Genomic DNA, 21,690 nt, shown 5'->3' with positions numbered 1-21,690 from the left:
AATTATTATTTAATGGACACAATCTGCCTTCTTGTTAGTAGATTCCCTTTATAGCTCTCCCATGCACAGTCCATTAAACCAGTGGTTGTGGTTTTCATTCTGTGACTGCAAGTTATAACAGAAAAATGTTTTGGTGACCCACCTGCCATTTGCCCATAAACAAAGGGCAGGTGGTGGCAATTCCCTGAAATCTATTTGTGTCCTCCTTGGGGGTTGCAACATCCAGGTCTATTCTTCACTTATTTTTTATTCTTAATGGATGTAATTCACCACAGTGCACACCTTAGTAGAAAACTCCTATAGAATGTAAGTGATCGAAACAATAGGGTTCTTGAGAAATTTAATTGGATTCTATGACAATTAGTTTAACAGAGAATGAGATCCTTTCTGTTGATTTTTATTTAAACCATCCTCTAGAATTCTATAGCAGGGATATAATTCTGTCTTAATGTATAAGGGATGGTTCTGAAAACCTACAGAAAGGTTGTCATTTTCTATTAAATTATTTAAGACTGTTCCATAAGACTAGGGCCAGTAAAAGATGCCATGCCGTTAATGTGGGTGATGTGGCTTAGTTAAATGGTAAATAAAGCCCTCTGCCCTACTGAATTTCACTCAATGTATCACATCTGAAAGCCATTGCAAGTTTATAGTGTTTCCATTATTGATTCATTCCATAGCTCTTTGTTATGTTAAATACTTTAAAGACAAATTCAGAGTCCCTTAGTACTGATTGATTATGTATTATCACAAGCTACCATCTGGTTACAATTGAAGTGCACATCCGTCCTTGAAGAACTACAAGATTAATGTGATATTTTGCCCCCCCACCCAACTTTTAAGGAATTTAATTCTCATGTAATGTGCCTGCTGTGGGGTCAACTTCCCAACTGACATGCCCAGTGGCCTTCAGCCCTGATCTTGAGGAACCTATCTCTGGCCCCAGTTCAGGAAGGCGCCATGCTGAAGGCACCTGGGTAGTCCTATTGACTTCAAAGGGACTGCTCAGATGCCCAAGTACCTTCCTGAGTCAATGGATGAAATCCTGGCTCCACTGAATTCAAGATGAATTTTGCCGTTAACTTGAGTTTGGCCAGAATGTCACATCAGGGGTCACTATGAGACGATAGGGTTGTTTTTCTCCAGAGCCCACTCCATCCTCTGCTGATACCACCACCAAGGATGACAGTAGCAGTTTTATGATGCGTACACATGGCTGCTAGTCCCTGGGTGAAATGGACAATAAAACCTGCAGCTGCTTATTTTCGTTGGTTATAATTCGATACCCAAAATGAGCATTAGGCTGTAGCGGAGCTTAGGGTCTAGAGACACCTCAGAGACTTTAAAAAACCAAGTGTCAAAATGGGTTTGTTTTTTTCCTAAAATTCTCCTTGTCACAGGCACAAGCTTGCCTGTATTTGTTGATGCAACATAATGGAAGGCAATGCAGGCCCCCTTGAGTGCAGGCAGATGAAATGAAGGCATGCCTCTTTGGTTAAATCAATAGTTCTTTTCAAATCCACGATTAGCCCATTTCTAAACTGGTCTCTGATTTGTTTTATGAAACTAAATCCCTGTTAGATCAGGAAGTGAATGCTGTGTCATAGCTAGGCAATAAACCAATTGAAAAATCATCATTTAAACTCCCCCAGCCCAAACTATGCCTCTCAGCCTGCCAAGGCCCAAACGTAGATAGAATGTATGACAAAGACCCAAAATGAGAGGGGAACACAAATTATTCATGCAGGAAATTGACGTAGTCATGGGATTCCTTTGGCTAGTGTAACTACCTCTCTCTATAATCTCAGTTTCGTATTTCTGATTTACACAATTTTCCACCGTAAAAGTGAGGCGGGTACTAAATTTGTGTAGAGTAGTGGTAACTTTGGGACTAAAATGAAGTTTGCCTCAAATTTAAGCACATGTTTCACGGCTTTGCTGGACTGGGGCCATGGAGAGGAAAAGGTGGGACTGTGCCTGGCACTTAGAGATTCAGGGGTTTTCTGTCCCCTCTTGAGAGGAAGGGCGCAGCAGTTAGGGTGCCAGCCTGCGTAGTCTGAGTCCCAGCCTCTAGTCCACAGACTTTTTACGTGACGTTGGTCACGTCACTTGGCCATTCTGTGCCTCTGTTCCCCAGCTGTTAAGTGGAGATGATAGCAATGCCCTATCTCACAGGAAGGTGTGTGAGGAGGGCAAGGTTCTCAGATGCTGTGGTAATAGGGGAGGTCATAGAAATACCTCAGCTAGATAGATACAGGGCCAAGTATAATCTGGCCCTGAATGTATGGGGATTACACATAATCAGGAGTGATTGTGCCAAAATGCGAACTGTCCCTAGTGATGACACCACATGTTAGCCTAACCAGCCACAGTTTGGTTTGTGTGACCAAATCTAGTTGTAATGACCCAAATATATCAACACGAGGGGAGAGATTTTTGTGCTGCTTCTCTGCGAGGTGCAACATAAAACGCTCCGCCCAGCAGGAGAGGGGGCTCAGATGGCTATCAGCCAGTTTTGTGCTCTCCTATTGTGGGCTACTGTGGGGCTGATGTGGCCTTCCAGTAAATTAGCAAGACCTGGAGCATACCCTGCAGCAGCATAAAAGGACTATAACAAAGGGGCAAATTCTTCCAGTGGGATTTAAGGAGGCTTTGTAATAAGCTGCCATGCAACAAATTATCTGTTGACTTCCTGCCCTAGTCCCATGAACAGCCATTGCTAATGAATCTATAAAAGAAGCTTCATTGTCACATCTACAACCCGGTTGTATATTGACTAGTTAAGCAAATGCTGAGAAAAGCTGCTGTGAAATTGCAAGGGACTTTGGAAGGGTTCAGGTTACAGCAATGCAGGAGAGGAATACTGACTCTTATCTGACTTCTGTATGGAGCAATTCATAAATCTTTAATATGTGACGTGCTGCTTGTCAGCTTTCATTTATTTTCTTTTTTCTCTTATCAGGGGGACTGGAAGACTGCATCCTATCCTATGAACCTGTCACAAGACAGGAAAGTAAGTTTCACCTGCTGTTTTGTTATTGCTGTTATTATTTATCATGCCAAGGGGCCAGCTGAGAACTGGGCCCTGTTGGGCTAGGCTCTGTTCAAACACAGAATAAGAGACCGTCCTTGCCCCAAAGAGCGTACGCATCTAAATAAACAAGCCAGACAGAGTGTAGGGAAAGGGATACAATAGGCAAACAGGTTTCAGAGGAACAGCTGTGTTAGTCTGTATTCGCAAAAAGAAAAGGAGGACTTGTGGCACCTTAGAGACTAAACAATTTATTTGAGCATGAGCTTTCGTGAGCTACAGCTCACTTCATCAGATGTATACCGTGGAAACTGCAGCAGACTTTATATATACACAGAGAATATGAAACAATACCTCCTCCCACCTTTGTGTGGGGGGGTGGAGGGTGAGAAAACCTGGATTTGTGCTGGAAATGGCCCACCTGATGATCACTTTAGATAAGCTATTACCAGCAGGACAGTGGGGTGGGAGGAGGTATTGTTTCATATTCTCTGTGTATATATAAAGTCTGCTGCAGTTTCCACGGTATACATCTGATGAAGTGAGCTGTAGCTCACGAAAGCTCATGCTCAAATAAATTGGTTAGTCTCTAAGGTGCTACAAGTACTCCTTTTCTTTTTGCGAATAGGCAAACAGTGAACAATGCAGTGGCAGCAGATGTCATGTTGGTGCTTGGCTTCTTTCTTAAATCCTTTTGGTGAGATTTTTTGGGAGGGGATTAGCTAGAGGGAAAGATAAAGTAGAGGGGAAGGGGCTGGTGACCATGAGTCAGAAGGCAGGAGGGGCTGGAGCAAACACCTAGTCACCACAGCGGGGAGACCATTCAGAGTACAGACTGCAGGAAGCAAACAGATGCCCTCATTGGTGTCCTTCAGTCCCTGTTTCAGCTGCTTTTTGCAGCCTCTCTGCTGGCTTCTGTCTCCAGCTAGCTCCTCTCTGCAGTTTCTTTTCCAAAGTCTACATGGCCTGCTTTTGACACAACAAACAACCCAATGGGGCCTAGGGCTTAGTCTCCCCACCTTCCATTTGTTGTGTCAACAGCAGGTCATGTATTCTGGCCCCAGGGCTGGTGGGTGGCGTCCACTAATAAATATATTTAGCCTATGTCTACATTACAAATTACTTTGGTATAATTTACATTGCTTAGGGGTGTGAATAATCCATACCCCGGAGCGACGTAAATTACACCGACCTAAAGTGCCAGTGTGGACAGGCTATGTCAGCAGGAGAGCTTCTCCCTTCGATATAGCTACTGCCTCTCATGGAGGCAGGAGTTACTAATCTGACGGGAAAGCGCTGTCCCGTTGGCTTTGGGCATCTTCACCAGAAGCACTACGGCGGCACCGATGCAGCTATGGTTATTGAATATGATATTGAGTGTTTGTGCATTTTCTCAGCTTCACCACAAAGCTGAGAGTGTTGTTTCCCTCACAGTGTAAGCCTCTACCCATGGCAGGTTATCCTGCACAATGCCAGTCTGTAGGTACGCTGCTGTGATTATAAAACCATAGGGCTAAAGCCTTGTCTGTATGGTACATCTGTACTGCACACACCTTATGGTGACATGTCAAGAACATACGCTGCACACCCCCTAGCACAGGTATAAATAGTAGTGGGAACAATGAGGCACTGCTTAAGTGAGTAAAGACCTGCCTGATCCCTCTACATTGCTATTTGTAGCAGTGTACTGTTCTGCTGACTCCCTGCTACAGAGAACGGCTCTGGCAGCTCCACACTGCTGGAGATTTTCCCAGATGCCTTCCCCCTGCCAGGGCCTTTCACTGCCAGGAGGAGCTACACACCACGGTGTGGACGCAGCCCACTTTTCACTGCAGTGTGTAGCTACGCATACCCTACATGCTGCTGCCAGTGCAGAGAAGGCCTAATATGGGTGCAACCCCTGTTGATTTCACTGGGATTGTGTGTAACTGACAGGAGAATTTAGCCCTCAGTCTCCTTCCCATTTCTCATGACATGGTTCATCTGATAGCATCTATGAGCCGCCTTGTCAAAGATAGTCATTATGTACCATCAGGCTATGAGTAGAGCAGGCCATTGGCTGCAAAGGTGCGCTCCATCTGAGAGCTCTGAAATAGGACCTGTGTACAAAACAGCGCCTCTCTCATGTGGAACAAAAATAAATTTATTCCTGTAAATGAGCATCTAAAAATCTTCTAAAACTTCACTCCACACCTATGAGCTATAAATCAGTTTTGGTGAGCCTGTGTAAATATTTGATGTTACTGTCAGAATAAAGAAAAGTTAGAGTCTTCATCTGAATATCACTTTCCTTTCTGTTGCTCAGTTAATTACACCAGACCCGTTATTATTTTGGGTCCTATGAAGGATCGGCTCAATGATGATTTGATATCTGAATTCCCTGATAAGTTTGGATCATGTGTACCACGTAAGTACTCTTTTCTGCCTACTCCTGAATTCTGTAACAGTTCGTAGGTTCTTTGATGTCAAGCACACAATGCAAAAGCAGCGTCGATATTTATTTTATGTAATCGTATTTCTCAAAAGCAATTTTTAAAATCTGCAATTGAGATGTAAAACTCCTAGCCAAGGTCCAGCTGAGATGCAGTGTTTCATAGAAGCTGTGCAGGAAATGGAATTTCTGTCCCATGGGAAATTTCACATTTCTAGGGGAGGGAATTGTTCCAAATGGGGAAACAAAAAGTCAGAAATGCAGAATTTCCCACAGAACACCAATGTTTGTAAAAATCCATTTTGGAAGACTCCAAATTGAAATTTCCAGCCACCTCACCTGTCAGAGAGCCAGGCAGCCCCCCTGCCCACAGAGCCGGAGATCTGAGCAGCCTGCCCAAGAGCAGCCCAGGAAGATATGGAGCCAGGTAGCTCACTCACCAGGCAAGCAAGCCAGACAGGGAACCAGCTGCTAGCTCCTTGGTAGTCCAGAGAGATGGAGAGCCAAGCACTTTATCTGCCCACCCACTAGGGTGGCCCAGGAAGTCAGCTAGAGGGGGAGCCAGTCACCCTTGGAGCCTGGGATTCCTAGCTTTGTGCCTGGTGGGAGCCTGGACTCTCTCCCCCTCCCCACCCCCCGCCAGGTGAGATGCTAAGAACCCTGGAAGCTCTGGGAGCCAGCTCATGCAGGCTCCCAGGGAGCATGGGAGCCCAGGGAGCTCTGGCTCCTAAGCTCCCCGCCCATTAGAAAACATATTGGATGCATTTCCTAGTCATTCAGCCTGTCTCTCTCTGACCTCACTCTCCCCTAGGACTTGGGTCTTTTCGTGGGCTAAGGGGTACATTTTTATGGGAGTCCTTTGTTGAAATACTGGCAGCGCTTATGAGCTGCTCCTGCTTACACCAGATCTGAATTTGGCCAGGAATGGTCTCTGTTAAGTAGTGTATTTTTTGGAGAGAAAAGTGCCTACAAAAATCCTAATTTTCCCGTGTTTTGTTGGTCTGCGCAGACACCACAAGACCGAAGCGTGACTATGAAGTGGATGGGAGGGATTATCACTTTGTCACTTCGAGGGAACAGATGGAAAAGGATATCCAGGAGCACAAATTTATAGAAGCTGGGCAGTACAATGATAATTTATATGGGACTAGTGTGCAGTCTGTGAGATTCGTAGCAGAACGGGTAGGTTGCATCCATGTTTACTGCACTTGCAACACAGCCTGTTTTGTCCACTGCAGCCTTTCAGGCAGCTGTAAATATACAAAATATCTTCAAAATAGTGTCCTCAAAATTATGGATATTTAAGGCTGCAAACAAGTTGTGGGGTTCTTTTTGTTCAGTTAAAAGTTGCGGCCGTGTGTTTGCTAAAGTTGTGGTCGCACCAAAACTGCAGCTCCGCCCCTTCCCAAGCCCCCGAATTTCCCAGGAGAGAGTTGCCACCCTTCCCCCCCTTCCTCCCCTCCACTGGCAGCAGCAGCCACAGCACAGGCTCTTCCTCCCCCTGCATTGCAGCTCCCTACTGGGCCAGGCTGCTGGGGCCCCATGTCAGCAGGAGGGCAGCTGGGCTGCCACTGCAAGCCAGGTTGCTCCCCATCTCAGTGGGGAGCAGGGGCATGCGCCGCTGCAGAGAGACGGTCCCTGCCCCCAGTGGCAGCATCCAAGGGCTGAAATTTACAGCAACTATAAATTGCAGTATCTGCTACAAGTTGCTCTTACGGCATTAAAATCCATGATTTTCTTGCAGCTTTATGGGTATTAGAATCGCTCTGAAAATAAAGAGCCTAGCCATGAAGGGGGCCCGGCCAGCTAGGACTGGGTTTGACAGAATGGGGGGGAAACGTAATGAGAGAGAGGGAAAATTAAGCTAGAAATGTAATGAAAAGATTGACTGGGGATTATAAACCTAAACTTGCCCCCACTGAAGTCCGTTGCAAGACTCTCATTGGTCTAGGGTCTGCTCTGACTTTTACACTGATGTAAGTCCATGGTAGTCAATATAATTACTCTGGATTTACACCAGTGCATGACCATGAGTAGATTTGCCCCTAGTGTGGTAATACTGAGAGTTAGGTTGAAATTAAGAGCAGGGAGCATATTTTTCTCTTGTCCAGGGTCCAATAGTACATGGGTTATTTCATGGAAGGGATAATAGTAAATAAATGTTATTTATTTTAAACTTCCTCCCTTTTTACCTCTTTGGGAGAAGACCAGCTTGCCCCATCCCATCTCTTCAAAGGCCAAACTATTCGATACCATCAGGATACTCTCTCCTTTTGTTTTAAATGTGCAAAGTTTCTTCTCAATAAACTCAGAGTTAAGCTAAAATGGAAAGGGACGGTTTTTGTTCTCCTAAAGATACACTAGACCATTTCCAGTATGTAGTGAAGGGTATGCATGTACCAGTGCTCTTGACCCAAGGTGTCATTCTTCTCTGCAAAGTCATCCCTTTCACTTTAACTTCTAGATGCAACAGGAATATAATTCAATTCAGGCTAAATGCCCATGAGTACTATTTGAATGCCTACCGTGCCCAAAGTATGCTAAGTAACTCACAACATCTGGAGGTGTGGAATTTCTCTGCACTGGTCTTTAATCCCAGGAGCACTGCCTTTGGGCAGCATTCAAACCAAACAGTATGTCTGGAGTTCTTTCTGTTCCAGATGTGGTACCACGCATCCAAGAACATAACATCATCATAGCAATATGGATAGCAAAACACCCTTCCTACCTTTCAGTCAGCATACATCTCCATTATATTTTTCTGACCTTGGAGAAAGGATGTGATTTAAGCACAAGATTAGGTGCCTGGGACTCTTGAGTTCTAATCCCATCTCCAAGGCAAGCTCCCTCTGTGGCCCTGGCCAAGTCATTTAACCTCTGTGTCTCAGTTTCTATACCTGTAAAGTGAGAATAATGCACACCTACCTCATATAGTAGTGTCCAGATTATTTAAATAGTTCATCTTTGTAAAGCAGTTGAAGATGAAAAGTGTTTTATAAATGATGAGTATTACAACAATACATAACACAAAATGTGTCATGAACATTAATAATTGTAGCCTTACAGATACCCCTGTGAGGTAGGTAAGTATTATTAGCCCCATTATACAGATATAAAAATGAGGCACAAAGAGGTTAAGGGACTTTCCCAAGGTCACACAGGAAGTCTGTGTCAGAGCCAGGAGCTGACCCCAGATCTCCTGATGTCCTGCTCTGGATCTCAAGTACAAGGGCATGCTGTTACTCTTAGGAACAATATTTGCTGATGTCCACATAAAATCCCCCCTTCCACCTTTAAGTTCATCCTGTTTGATCTTCCAAAACTGATAAAGTTGTCTTCCGCATCTTCAATTTATTTCTTTTGCTGGCATCAAAGCAAAAGAAATATTGTGGAAGTAAACAGCCGAGTAAGTGCCCTGGAGTCTAGCCTTCTCTTGGTGAGTTAGTAATGTTTGTTTTCTGGAACACTGCATTTTAGGCTTCCTTCCTTTCTTTTGGTTGACTTGCAATAAACGCTGCAGAAATAAACACATCCTCATCTGTTTCCAACAGGGCAAGCATTGTATACTTGATGTATCAGGAAATGCTATTAAACGGTTACAAGCTGCACAACTCTATCCCATTGCTATCTTCATTAAGCCTAAATCATTGGAGCCACTAATGTAAGTATATAATCCTCCAGGCTAGTTTTGGACTCCTGTCTCAGCAGGCACAGCAAAGGTCTCAAGCCAGCATTTTGCCTGTTCTCCAAAGTCAGGAAAACCAAACAAATCAAAGGAAATCTGGAATACTAAAGAATTTATTTTCATTTACACAATAAATAACCAGGCAGCATTACCTAGTGGTTTGAGAATGGAAGTCAGACAACCTATATCCTGTGTCCACTCATCGTTTGATTTTTGGGGAAGTGACTTAGATGCTCTGGGTTTTCCACGTCTGTAAAATGTTTTCATTATTTATTTAGCATTGACACTGTGTCTGGTGCTGTACAATATGCAGAAATAAAGATGGCCCCATGTCTGATAAGCATATAGTGTACAGAAAAGACACATACAAGATTCAACACAATTAGAATAGGAGAGATAGAGATAATGTAAAGGTTTGATTTGTTTGGTATAAGAATACCTACGCAGCATAAGAAGAGCTCAAAGGAGGAAGAGCACTATATACATGCAAAGTGTTGTGATTGTTATTCTATTATTAAACAGAAGTAATACTAAGTTTTGGTCTGCATAAATCCTGTCGAGTTAGTGGCAGTTTCTTTAAGGATATGTATCAAAAATATAGGTAGGCTATTTTTTACTTTCATTAGAGTAAAAAAAGCTTTCAGCCAAATCTCATCAGTGCAGACAGTACTACAGGGACAAACAATGTGAAATCCATTATTTTTTGCTTCTGGAATAAGAGGCTTTTATAGATCTTTGAATGTCTTATTTTAGAAATGCTCTGCAGAAGGAGCTTTTAACTAGAACATCAAGATTTTGTAGGACAAACAACAACTAGGGTCCTTGTAGCATGGTTTATATTAGTATGTTATGCAAACAGAATAAGACTAAAAAATTCTTGAAAAGAATAGGAAATATATAGAAATCAGACACTCCAAAAAATTTAAACGTACAAATTCCATGCTTTCCCCTGCAGCCAATACATTGGAAGTCATCTCTTTAATATGTGTCTTCCTAAGGAATCGTCACCAATAGTTAGTTTCCAATATGAATAAAAACCTCTTAACACAGTTAATGCAATTCTTTCTGAGGCCAATGTCAAGAGGATAATGGCACAACACTGAGCTGCTTGCCCAGGAAAGTTACCCACGTCACTGAACTGTACTGTAGTGAAAGTAGTGAACTGTACTGAACTGTACTGTAGTGAAAGGAGTAGGTCTCAGGCTTTTTACAAGGGGGCAGGAAAGTTAAGGCGAATCAGCTAGAGGTGTGAAGTCAATGTGCAGGAGTTAAAATGCAGGGTTAAACCTTCCAAGCAGATGTTCTCACTCTGGAGTAAAGTGGGCTTAGTCCTCCAAAGAAGACTGCATTAGAGGGAACTAAAACCACTTTACTCCTGAATGAGAGCAGCCATGTGGGGGTTTAACGTGCTTTAACTTCAGTTGATTTACCATAACTTTCCTGAGTGTTGCCATGTAGACGTGGCCTTAGTAATCTAAGGTTTCTAGTGACAGGTAATACAGTTAAGGGCTTGTCTACATACAAACTGTACCACTTTAACTATTCCAGCATAGTTACATCAATACACACACACACCATTAGTGCAGATGCAGTTACACAGGTATAAAAGTGCCATATTCCAGTACAGGAAGGGAAATAAGTGAGAACCTTCATACCAATATTATTGTGTCCACATTATTAAATATACAGGTATAATGATTTCAGTAAAGAACTACATCCATAGCCAAAATAGTTATACCAGTACAATAAACTCTGCATAGACCAGGCATAAGATTTAACTACGCTTAACCAGTGCTCCCTGTCACGCAAACATGTTCAACGTCAATATAATAACCAAACAAACCACACCCGACAAAAATTTGCCAACTAGACCAAACACAAAGACAAAAACCATAGAGATGACTTGTCACTGAAATGATTAATTAAAATTGAAGGGCCCAATTCTCATTTACCCTGAGGCTCCTTTACATCACTCTGGCAATATCTAAAAAGGTCTTAAAGTGAGTATAAATTAAGGCCCCTTTACACTGCTAGTACAGTAACAAGGCCTCAGCATGCCCGAGAGTCCAGCCTGAAGACTTTTCGGTCGATCGCAACCCTTTCACTGAACGGTAATGTTCCCGGCTTAGTACGATGAGTCAGACTTACGTATACTAATTCCAAACCTGTTCATATAACCCATAAACGACTGACGTATGTTTTCAAATAAACCTTCCCTATCCTGTACTCGAAAATCTACCCCCTGGAGTGATGGAGCCGGAGTACTATATTTTACAGAGAAGTTGCTACAAACATTGTGTAATTGATGAAGCAACATTAATGGGGTTACACATTCAGTTATACAAACAGCCAACTTTAGAGACATTTATAGAAATACATTTTCGTAGCTTTAACTACCCATGATATATATACAGCATTTTTCAGCAGGCAGATTTCTGTCCCTAATGAAAGAAACTAAGGGGTAGGTCAACTGTAACAAATACATGCTGTCATGCACTCACAGGCATAAGATTTTATGCATCATCATGCACATAATTTCCTACATGCATCAAATGTCATGCCATATACAGTCCATTACCACATTTTCATGTGGTTTCAGTGCAGAACATTAAATGAGATTTATGTGAAATACAGGATGCTTCCTTTTATAATGTGTTGTGAGCTTGTTTCCCTATGTTGCCTTGACAAAGTTCCCTGCTCTTCTGAAAAATAAGTAACCATGTTATAGAAAAGGTAAAGCAAACTAGGTCTGTATTTTATTGTTAAGACTTTGGACATCTTCTGGTGTACACAAAGTACTAAATCAACGTGGACATTGTTCTTTCTGAGCCACAATACACAGTATTAACAGCTGTACATGTACAGAAAATTATATCTCTTACAGTAATTAAGTGACAGGTTTCAGAGGAACAGCCGTGTTAGTCTGTATTCGCAAAAAGAAAAGGAGTACTTGTGGCACCTTAGAGACTAACCAATTTATTTGAGCATGAGCTTTCGTGAGCTACAGCTCACTTCATCAGATGTTTACCGTGGAAACTGCAGCAGACTTTATATACACACAGAGAATATGAAACAATACCTCCTCCCACCCCACTGTCCTGCTATTACCAGCAGGACAGTGGGGTGGGAGGAGGTATTGTTTCATATTCTCTGTGTGTATATAAAGTCTGCTGCAGTTTCCACGGTAAACATCTGATGAAGTGAGCTGTAGCTCACGAAAGCTCATGCTCAAATAAATTGGTTAGTCTCTAAGGTGCCACAAGTACTCCTTTTCTTTTAGTAATTAAGTGGTGAGCTCCATCAAATGGTAAAACTAGTGCAATACAAGAATGTTACTGGTATCCAGTACATTTATGGTCTACATTTTACAATACAAATGTTATGACAGAAGCTACTCCTTTAACTAGAAAAATCAGGAACAGAAAATACTACCAATGCGGAACATCATCAAGCTACCTTTTCTCTTGGAAATGTCAAGTTTTCGTGGCTGGCTGTGATTTTGACTGTCTGCTTCAACTCACGTTAACAGAGGGAGGATTGCATTACATTTCCTTGGGTTTTGTTTTTGAAGAGGTGGGGAGGAAAGAAATTGGCGGGACTTAGTACCAGATGGTCCTTAGCCTTCGCATGAGTGGGCTGTGGGAGAAGAGGGAAGGTGTGGGGGCCAGGAAAAAGAGTAATCCCTGCATATTCAGAGGCACACAGGGGTGCGAATCAGGCTGGCAATCTTAGGGAGGGATTGCATCTTCCAGAGGCAAAATCCTTTGCCAAGCCCCGGTAGGATGGTGCATCTCCACACTGCACCCAAAGGACAGCTGTGCCTCAGTGGCACAATATAAATGTTACCAGTCAGGCCTTTACAGGTAATACCTGCTATCTGGGGGCTAGAGATATTTCTGTTAAGCTGCTACATTTTCATGGCTGTATCTTCACCATGGAGAAAGGGAGAATCATTTGCTCTCATTTGCAGGGAGCGTCTATAAATCCAGAGATGTCTGGGGTTTCCCTTGTTTGTCCCTATGATTTTTCTCTTATTCCTGAAGATAAGATATCTGTGTCTGCCTAAGAAATATAGACACGCTCTCCTTCTCATTCACTAAAGCGTGCGCGTGCACACATGGACAGTGGAACCTACTGAAAGTGAACTCCACTCGATGACGTTCTGTCTATTGGAAAATAAAATGAAATTTCCAAAATTAATATGCAAACTGAAATTCCAGTTACAGCAAAATGAGTGGTGGTGTGAGTTCAACTGTAAGAAGGTCCCTGTACATATAACAGATGTACAATAATTCAGTGGGAGTTTTGCACAGGAGCCACACCCATTGTAATCTTAGGCTCCACAAAGCCTACACCCTGTTCTAGCGCTCTAAAAGCCTCCCATGGCATTAAGGGACAGCCCCTCTTCAGCAGTCTCTCCTGTACGGCTATTGCTGCCCCTGGCCTCTCTGTGCTCCCAGCATGCATTAGGATAAGACTTGGTCACCCCTCTCTTGCATCTCCATGCAGTCTAACTGCAGAAGGTTAAGCTTTCATTGATGCATAAATTGTGAGGCCTGAAGGAACCATGACAATCATCTAGTCAGACCTCCTGCACAACATGAGCCAAAGAATTCCACCCCATAATTCTTGTCTCAAGACCAATAATTTCTGGTTGAATTACAGCTTACCTTTTAGAAAGACTTTCAATCTTTTTGTAATTCAGATTCAATAAAGGGCTGATTTGTTAATTACTTTGAACTAATATTGAAAAATATATTTCTAGGGAAATGAACAAACGTCTTACAGAGGAACAAGCCAAGAAAACCTATGAGCGAGCACTTAAATTAGAACAAGAATTTGGAGAATATTTTACAGGTATGAAGTCACTTCAAAACACCTGTCCCCAAGGGTTCAATCCATGACCACAAGTCAGCTCTATCTCTAGCTTGAAAGAATGAGTGCCACAATAAAGGCCCAATATTGAGCATTATCAGTTCCCATTGAAGTCAATGGGAAAACAGCACTGCCCCATATCAATGAATATGTATGAAGTGAATTATGTGCCTCTTGAAGTCAGTGACAAAACTCCTACTGACTTCAGTGATGCATGACGGGACCTGATTGTCCCAATCCTGTTCCCCTTAAAGTCAGCAGGAATTCTGCGATTCACTTAGCAGGTCCTCGCATTGGGTACTTGCATTGATCCGCACAGAATTTTACCCTGCTGGACTTCTGCATTTGTCTTTACCATTGTGAACAATATATTGACCTCAAAAGGATTTTTAAAGAGCAAATCATTTGTAAATAATTTTGCAGCTCTACCGTGGAATAATGAAAAGCAGGTGATAGGTCAGTGCTTTCAGACTCAGTTGCCTTAAAGTTAGGACCTAAATCCATATTCAGGCAGCTAAATACAAGAGAACTGATTTTCAGTGGTGCAGAGACCATACAACTCCATTAACTGCAGTGGGAGCCAAGCCCGGCACTTTTGAAATTCATTTCCCAAGAGGATCATTTTCTCCCTTTGGCAAATGATCTATCTCTTCACTATATAAAATATGAAATAATACAAGACCAGACTCACTGTTGGCAAAAGCAGATGCAGCTTCACTAAAGTGGTACCCACTTATACATGATATGAACATGGCCCAAAGTCTAATCTTTGTGGGGAAAATAAAATAATCTCATTTCACTGTAACCATTGCCAGAACTACACAACTGAAGTGTTAAAACTGGGAGCTAGTTTGCCAATACTAGATGAAATCCTGGCCAAGTCAATGGGAGTTATGCCATTGACTGAAATGGGGCCAGGATTTTACCCAATGTGCACTGTGGTTTATGTATAGCCTAGTAGCATTGCAATGTATGCAGTTAAACTGAGCACAAAAAATGCCAGACCTAGAACTTCAGAAAGCACATTTCATTCAAGAAGCAACCTTTCAAAACATAGTGTTGTGTGTGCTGAAATTAAAACACAAAACACCTCTTTCTGGCAATAGAGGAAGCATGTTCCTTTGTGTCAAGGTTTGAAGGGTTAAATACAAATACATCTAGACTGTTTTTTGGGCTACAACAAAACACTGGCAATAGAGAGGTGTTCTTGAAAACGGGTCGGTGTATGGACCGTAGGTAACTAATTCGTTACAGACAAAGCAAAGGGACATTTGTATTTTTATAGTCTAAAGATAGCTAAACACTACAAAACTATGTTCTGTATGTCTTGTAGGAACTGAACGTAGAGCTGCACAAAATATTATGAAGAAATAGCAGATTGCAGTGAATAAAGGGTTGAAGTTTTCACACAAAAATTAGAAAAAGCTCATGCCATCTTTGTACCAGCTCTAATTGAACATATTTGCACAAAAAGTATCTCCAGCTGCCCTTTGCACAGTTTCTATCTGGTTAGTTATGTTCTGAAGAGCCACTCTACTAATTTGCTAATGTTTTAATTTTCCCCAGATATAGGAAAGGTTTAGTGAACACATATAATGGTGACCTACATTTCAGTTCAGCTTTTGCCTTATCCCCGGGGTCACCAACAAAATCTTACAGCAGTAAAAATCTTTACATTAGTGAAAGGTATGGGCTAATTCCATGGCCCCCATGAGGGTACAATCTGCTAGGATGAAGTTATGGCCACAGAAGCTGGGGTCCCAGGTTTCTTGGAAAAGTGGGCAGCGACTAGTTCAGGAAGGGTGGGCCACAACCAGGTCAGTCAGAAGATAGACCGTGTATCCCTGCTACAGCCTCCACTGGCAGGGCTCCTAAGGAGTCCGTTTGCAAAATGCAAAGCTTGACTTCCCACAACAGAAATCCCACACCCTGCCCTCCTTTGGAAGTGACTTCTTATTGGGATGCAGGTTTTCAGGCTAGCACAACAAGGTGCCATGTTTATTTCCCTGCCACAGCAAAGGTGAGCCCAGGCTAATGCTCTGACAATAAGCAATGGCACTGGATCTCTGTTTTGGTGGATCACCATTGTATTGGACTCATTTGGGATCTTCAGGGTGCATGGCTTTCCCTACACTGCACGGTTCATGTGCATTATTATTATTTCTTCCAGTTTTATCAACTTCTAGGTTAATATTGAAACTGTGCTGGCAGCTGCTGCTGTAGACTGTACCAATTAAAAAATGAATTGTTTTCATATTGCAGCTATTGTCCAAGGAGAAAGCTTAGAAGAAATATATAATCAATGCAAACTTGTAATTGAAGAACAATCTGGGCCTTTCATCTGGATTCCTTCAAAGGAAAAGTTATAAATTAGCCACTGCACCTCTGATTATGACGGAAGAATATTTAGAAGAAAACAACACTATGCTATTTTGAGGCTTTCCTGTTTTTGTTGCATTTATGTTCTTGCAGTCAATGTGAAATTTTATGAATGTACAACACAAAGTGTTTGAAGCCATGAAGGACAGTGATGGGTCAAAAGGGTAGGAACAAAAAGACTTTTTACCATACAAAGCAAATCTCATGTGTGCGCAAAGCACCTGTTGTAGGTATAAACTTTTGACATGGGGACCCTCTGTCAAAGGGAGCTAGCCACTACTGCACCCACATGGACATCATGAGCGATTTCAGTGGCTGAGCTCAGTGTGTTGATCGGTTTAAAGAGAAGTTTCCCAGCTCTTAGACCTCATGTAGGGCTTGAGCCTGCAAGGGCTGAACACTTGACCCCGGTTCATACACCTGTGGGTAGTCCCATTAATGTCAATGGGACTAAGCATGTGCTTAAGTGTTTTGGTGGATCAGGGCCACGTGCACCTTGCTGGATTGAGCCCATAGATCCTGTTCCAACTCCTATTGAAGTCAATGGAAAGATTCCCATTGAAGTTGGATTGGGTGCTAAGCTTGTCATTGCACATCAGTAGTTGGTACACCTTGACTTTGGTAACTATGCACATGTTTTGATTTCCAAAACCAAGTCAAGCATTTCTTTTTCCTCTCTGGACACACCATTATATCAGGAAATAACCCCCAGTAGTTTATTTCAATGGAATTTGGTGTTGGGAAGAGAACAGAAGCATTTCACATCACACATATACCCACTCACATGTGTAAGGATTCACAGTACCTAAACTGAAAAGGAGGGATACAACTGGGAAAAGCTTTAAAATTTTGGATTATCTGTTTTACCATTTATACTGATAGAAGGCACTTAATGATGGAATAATTTATAAAAATTAAAATATATTGATGTATAGAAACTAATTTCTATAGGTGAAAAATGTTTTGTGAGATATTTTGTAAAGATTAATTAATTGAAAGATTAAATATTTGCACCCTGGTCTGGCTGTAAAATGTAAAGAGGACCTTCAAGTTGCACTATCCCTTTTTGCAACAAATTATCTAATAACATTAACAAACCCTATAATTTCTTAAATTTTAGATGGCAATTTGCTTTTTTTTTCTCAACTTAATCCTTCTCTTTCCTTTTATTTAATCATGATCAATTCCTGTGGAAAGAACTCAAATTGACTACCCTACAGGGTTTTGTTGTTCTTGTTGTTGTTGTTTTGGAAATACTAGGATGATGCATCTTTAAATTGAAACAGATGATTTTTCAGAGGCAAAATGTCAGTGACTTGAATGCAGTGTATTATTTTCTCTCTTGAAGGGTGCCATAATCTTCATTGGAAAACATTTTATAATCATTCCTTATGCTGTAAGTGAAATCCAGAAGCATTTAGTCCTTTTTGCCGGCAGGCCACTGACTAACTTGTGTCATCATTTCATTTCACAGTCAACAGGTGTTTTCACCAGACTGGGGCAATGGACATTTGTGGGGAATTTGGGGAAAATCTGTGGAATTTCAGCTTGGGGTATATGGGCAGGGGTGAGAAGTTCTTGCTTGCTGTTTCACTTGGCCCTTATTTCATATACTGATACAGATTTCGCTGTACCACATCTGGAGGATAGTTACAAATAGATGAACTGCCTTTGCTGCTGCTGCTGGACCACATTTTATAGAAAACCTACAAAATACTGCAGGAGTCCAACACATTTTAGCTGGTGGCTACTTCGATCCTAATGTGTAATGACATTTTAAGGGCAAACATTTCAGTTACCCGAGTTACCAATAGAATATTCAGTTACTTGTCTATCCAAAACTTTCAGCCTTGTGTCTCTATGCTGTCCTGATATGACAGGTACATGCAGCCACTCTCAGTAAATAGGCTGATTCGCTGGATGTTTATAAAACAGCCATCAGCAGTGACAGGGTTTGCAATATGGGTCCTGTAGCATTCATTAGGCCTCATGGTTAACACTGTATTAAAATGGATGTGAGAAGTTCATGCTTCCTCTATTGTTATTTTTTTTCCTGCCTGGCCAGCACAGATTCAAAGACAGAATACCCGTAGAGTTTCTAAACTATCTCCATCACCAGAAGGGCTAGACATTTAAAAAAAAAAAAAAGCTTAGATTCTGGATAATTATGCAGAAATCCACAGGAAAGTCCTAGATCCTTGGAAGTCATTGATATTTCCATGCTGACAAAGTACTGTTGTCTCAGGTTGGGCCCGAGCCCACCTGAACTGATAACCAAGTATCCCAAAGCAGGAACTCCATTCTAATTTTCAACTCTGTTTTTAAGCAACCACATCTGCTTCTTTGTTTCTTAGTTCAGCATGCGACCTTTTAAGATATTATCCTATTAGTAAATGTTCTGTTTTGTCATGTGCTGTGCTTTACAGTGAACAGTAACACTATGGCTGAGTACAATCAATTTTTCCATCAGTCTTTGGTTACTGTAGTACATTATTTATTTTTTCCTGTCTGTTGTTTGTGCTTCCAATTTAGAGTTGCCATTGCACTTCTTATATTTTTTAAATAAAACATATATATATTTAAAAAAAAATCACCAACAGCAGCAATGAGAGGTCTTATTTCCTGCAGGGTTTATACCTCCATTTGTTTTGTGTCTCGATGTTTTGCGCTTCATGTTACCGCATACTTAGTGCTGCAGTTAATTTTTTTAATGCAGCCATTCGAAGTTGCATTGGGTGGCAGGGAGAAGAGAAATATGAAGTTAACTCAATTACATCTGGTGCAAAAAAGATCTCAGTTTGGCGCCTCAGCCCATATTGGTGCTAATACCAGTAAACATTAGCAGATCTCTCTCTGTCTAGAGAAAAAAACTTGCAGGTGTCTAAGAGACAACATGCACATGCTGGACCCTTTAGGAAAAGTGTCAGATCACGTCACTGGTGCTATTTCTCATGTTCTGGCACGATGTGTAGCACCACAGGGTCTAAGTTGAACCAAAAATGTCATGGCTTATTGTCCATCCATGAACGATCACACTGACATCTTGCTATCTTTGTACAGATGTGCAATACTTCAACCTATTTATTCCTCCTCCCCATAAATCATCTTCCGTGCACTGGCCTCTCTTAGTACTTGCTACTGGGGCTCAATGACCTTACACTCTAGTGGTCTAACTACCCCATGCAAGAGCCTCTCTTTCTACCTTAATTCCCCTTTTCGCCAGTTAAAGAGGCCCTTGTCTACACTAGCACTTTGTAACCTCTTATACTAAAGGCGCTCTTGAAAATAGATAATATGTAACGTAACTGTGTTAGTAGTTAGCATGGTTTGATGAGCTAGAAGGCACGCTGTGAAAGAAAAGTCAGGGTTAAATCTCTCCCTTGCACTGGGATTTCAAATCCTCACTCTGGAAAGCAATGCTGAATCTGAGCTAATAATAATTATGAGCCATCTCTAGCTATGTGTCCTAGTGACCTAGTTAGTGAACACCATCTCAGCTAGTTATGTTATTTTTCTATGGAGAGTTTGATGGTGTGTTACACTTTCATCATTACAAATGCTTAGCAAAATTTAGTCAAGTGGGGGGGGGGCTTGGGTTTTTTTGCTTTTTAAGTCCACAAAAGGATTATTCAGTGAGTGACCACGTGTGTAAATATTTGTAGAATAAGCACTCAAGAACAAAAGCCTCTGTCCTCTTTTTACAGCCTCAGACTTAAAGCCATACCGTGTTCCCCAGTCACAAAAGGAGGTCTTGGGTCAGTCACAATGTTGAATGTGGATTTTTTCTCTTAAACAGCCTCTTCGCAATTGTATGCATGAGTTTTATCTGATGACTGGTTTCATGCACTTGAGCCCGTTTCTTAACGAAGTAAATATATTTTCCAGTCCCATCAAAAATTATAACACAGCATCTCGTCAACTAGCGCAGCATTAATAACTGCTCATCAATACATCAGAAGAGGAACAGTTCCCTCGAAATATATTATGGGGCACAACCCATTATCAACACTGACAATTTAAATTCTATTCAGAATGTGGGGGTGGGACTGGATCCTCAGCTGGTGTACAGCATTGTTGCTCCATTGACTTGAGTGGCGCTCATCCCATTTCAGCTGTAGCTCCATATAATAGTTCCCCTCACATTAGCCTCTATTTAGGAACCAACAGTCTATTACTCCATAACATTAAGGGCTAGATTTTCCAAACTCCTCAGCACTCACAGTTTGGTCGAGATTTTTAAAAGTGCTAAGCTCCCACCTGGATCTATTATTACTACTACGACTTAATATTTGTACCGGGGTAGCGCGTAGGAGGCCCAGTCCTGGAGTGGGGCCCCCCTGTGCTAGGTGCGGAATGCACAGAACAAAATGACCAGCGTCTCTGCCCCAGACAGCAAGTGGATTTTCAAAGGGGTTTGGCACACAAAAGCTCTTATTGAGAGTGACAGGAGCTATTGGGTGCAGAACACTACACCACTGGGGGCCAGATTCTGCCTCTTGGCCTCACACGGCGTTGGCACCTCACTCAGTTCCCTGACCTGTTGATCTGGTTTAGACTAACCACAAAAGCCTGACATAAGACAGCATTTGAGAGGGTGGGGTATATCACATCTAACCAAATGACCCACTGTTGACCTCCCCCAGTGGAATAATGAACTTTTAACTATCTTAATTTCTGGATTTATTTCCTAAGTTTGAACTGGCTGGCAACAGGCTGTACACAGACTGCTTTTGTTTGACACTTGATGCTGTGTGTCTGCTTGACGGGATGTTTCTCAAGCCAGATGTAGTTAGGGATAATCAGAATCTGAACTGGAGTTTACAAAATACACTATACAGCTTACAGTCCTGTTAAGTGTAAATATTCTACACCTCCATTCCATTCGTGTAAGAATAAAGCACACACAATTATAAAAATTGAGATGTATATTTCATACTAGTTGTGTCCTTGCTTATTTATTCCGTTACAAGCTCTCAGTTGTGGTTCAGTTGTAAATGCTTGATAGAGTGTTTATAAATATGTCATGAATTTTATTATAAAATATTAATATTAAAGCATTTTTACACTTTATAGCAAATGGCTCCTTCACAAGGCATAATTTGTCTTTTTTTCCCCTTAAGGTGAAGAAGTAAAAGGGAATGTGTATGCATTTAATTTGTGCTGAGACATGTTCAGATTTATTACACAAGTCAAACTATTAAGAAAAACACAATTCTGGCAGTGAGCAGTGATACTAAAGAGGAATTATAGAAATATAGAGCTGGAAAAAGGCCCTCGAGAGGTCATCTA

The 21,690-nt window shown here is 41.7% G+C and overlaps 1 protein-coding gene across 24 annotated transcripts in view; it reads left to right on the top strand.

Moving 5' to 3' along the window:
• Positions 1-21,478, top strand: part of DLG2 (discs large MAGUK scaffold protein 2) — a 1,511,004-nt gene extending 1,489,526 nt beyond the window's left edge. For all 24 annotated transcript variants that reach the window (XM_048840921.2, XM_075126424.1, XM_048840889.2 and 21 more), the window contains 6 exons: positions 2,963-3,013; positions 5,337-5,438; positions 6,472-6,644; positions 9,014-9,123; positions 13,913-14,004; positions 16,285-21,478. In XM_048840921.2, the coding sequence (XP_048696878.1) occupies positions 2,963-3,013; positions 5,337-5,438; positions 6,472-6,644; positions 9,014-9,123; positions 13,913-14,004; positions 16,285-16,391 (635 nt within the window). In that variant the 3' untranslated portion in view covers positions 16,392-21,478. The remainder of the gene's footprint in view (positions 1-2,962; positions 3,014-5,336; positions 5,439-6,471; positions 6,645-9,013; positions 9,124-13,912; positions 14,005-16,284) is intronic.
• Positions 21,479-21,690: the final 212 nt, after the last annotated feature.

This window comes from Caretta caretta, chromosome 1 (genome assembly GCF_965140235.1).
Source record: "Caretta caretta isolate rCarCar2 chromosome 1, rCarCar1.hap1, whole genome shotgun sequence".
NCBI classification, from domain to species: domain Eukaryota; kingdom Metazoa; phylum Chordata; order Testudines; family Cheloniidae; genus Caretta; species Caretta caretta.
The sequence above is the reverse complement of the archived record's forward strand: the minus strand, read 5'-3'. Positions and strand labels throughout refer to the sequence as shown.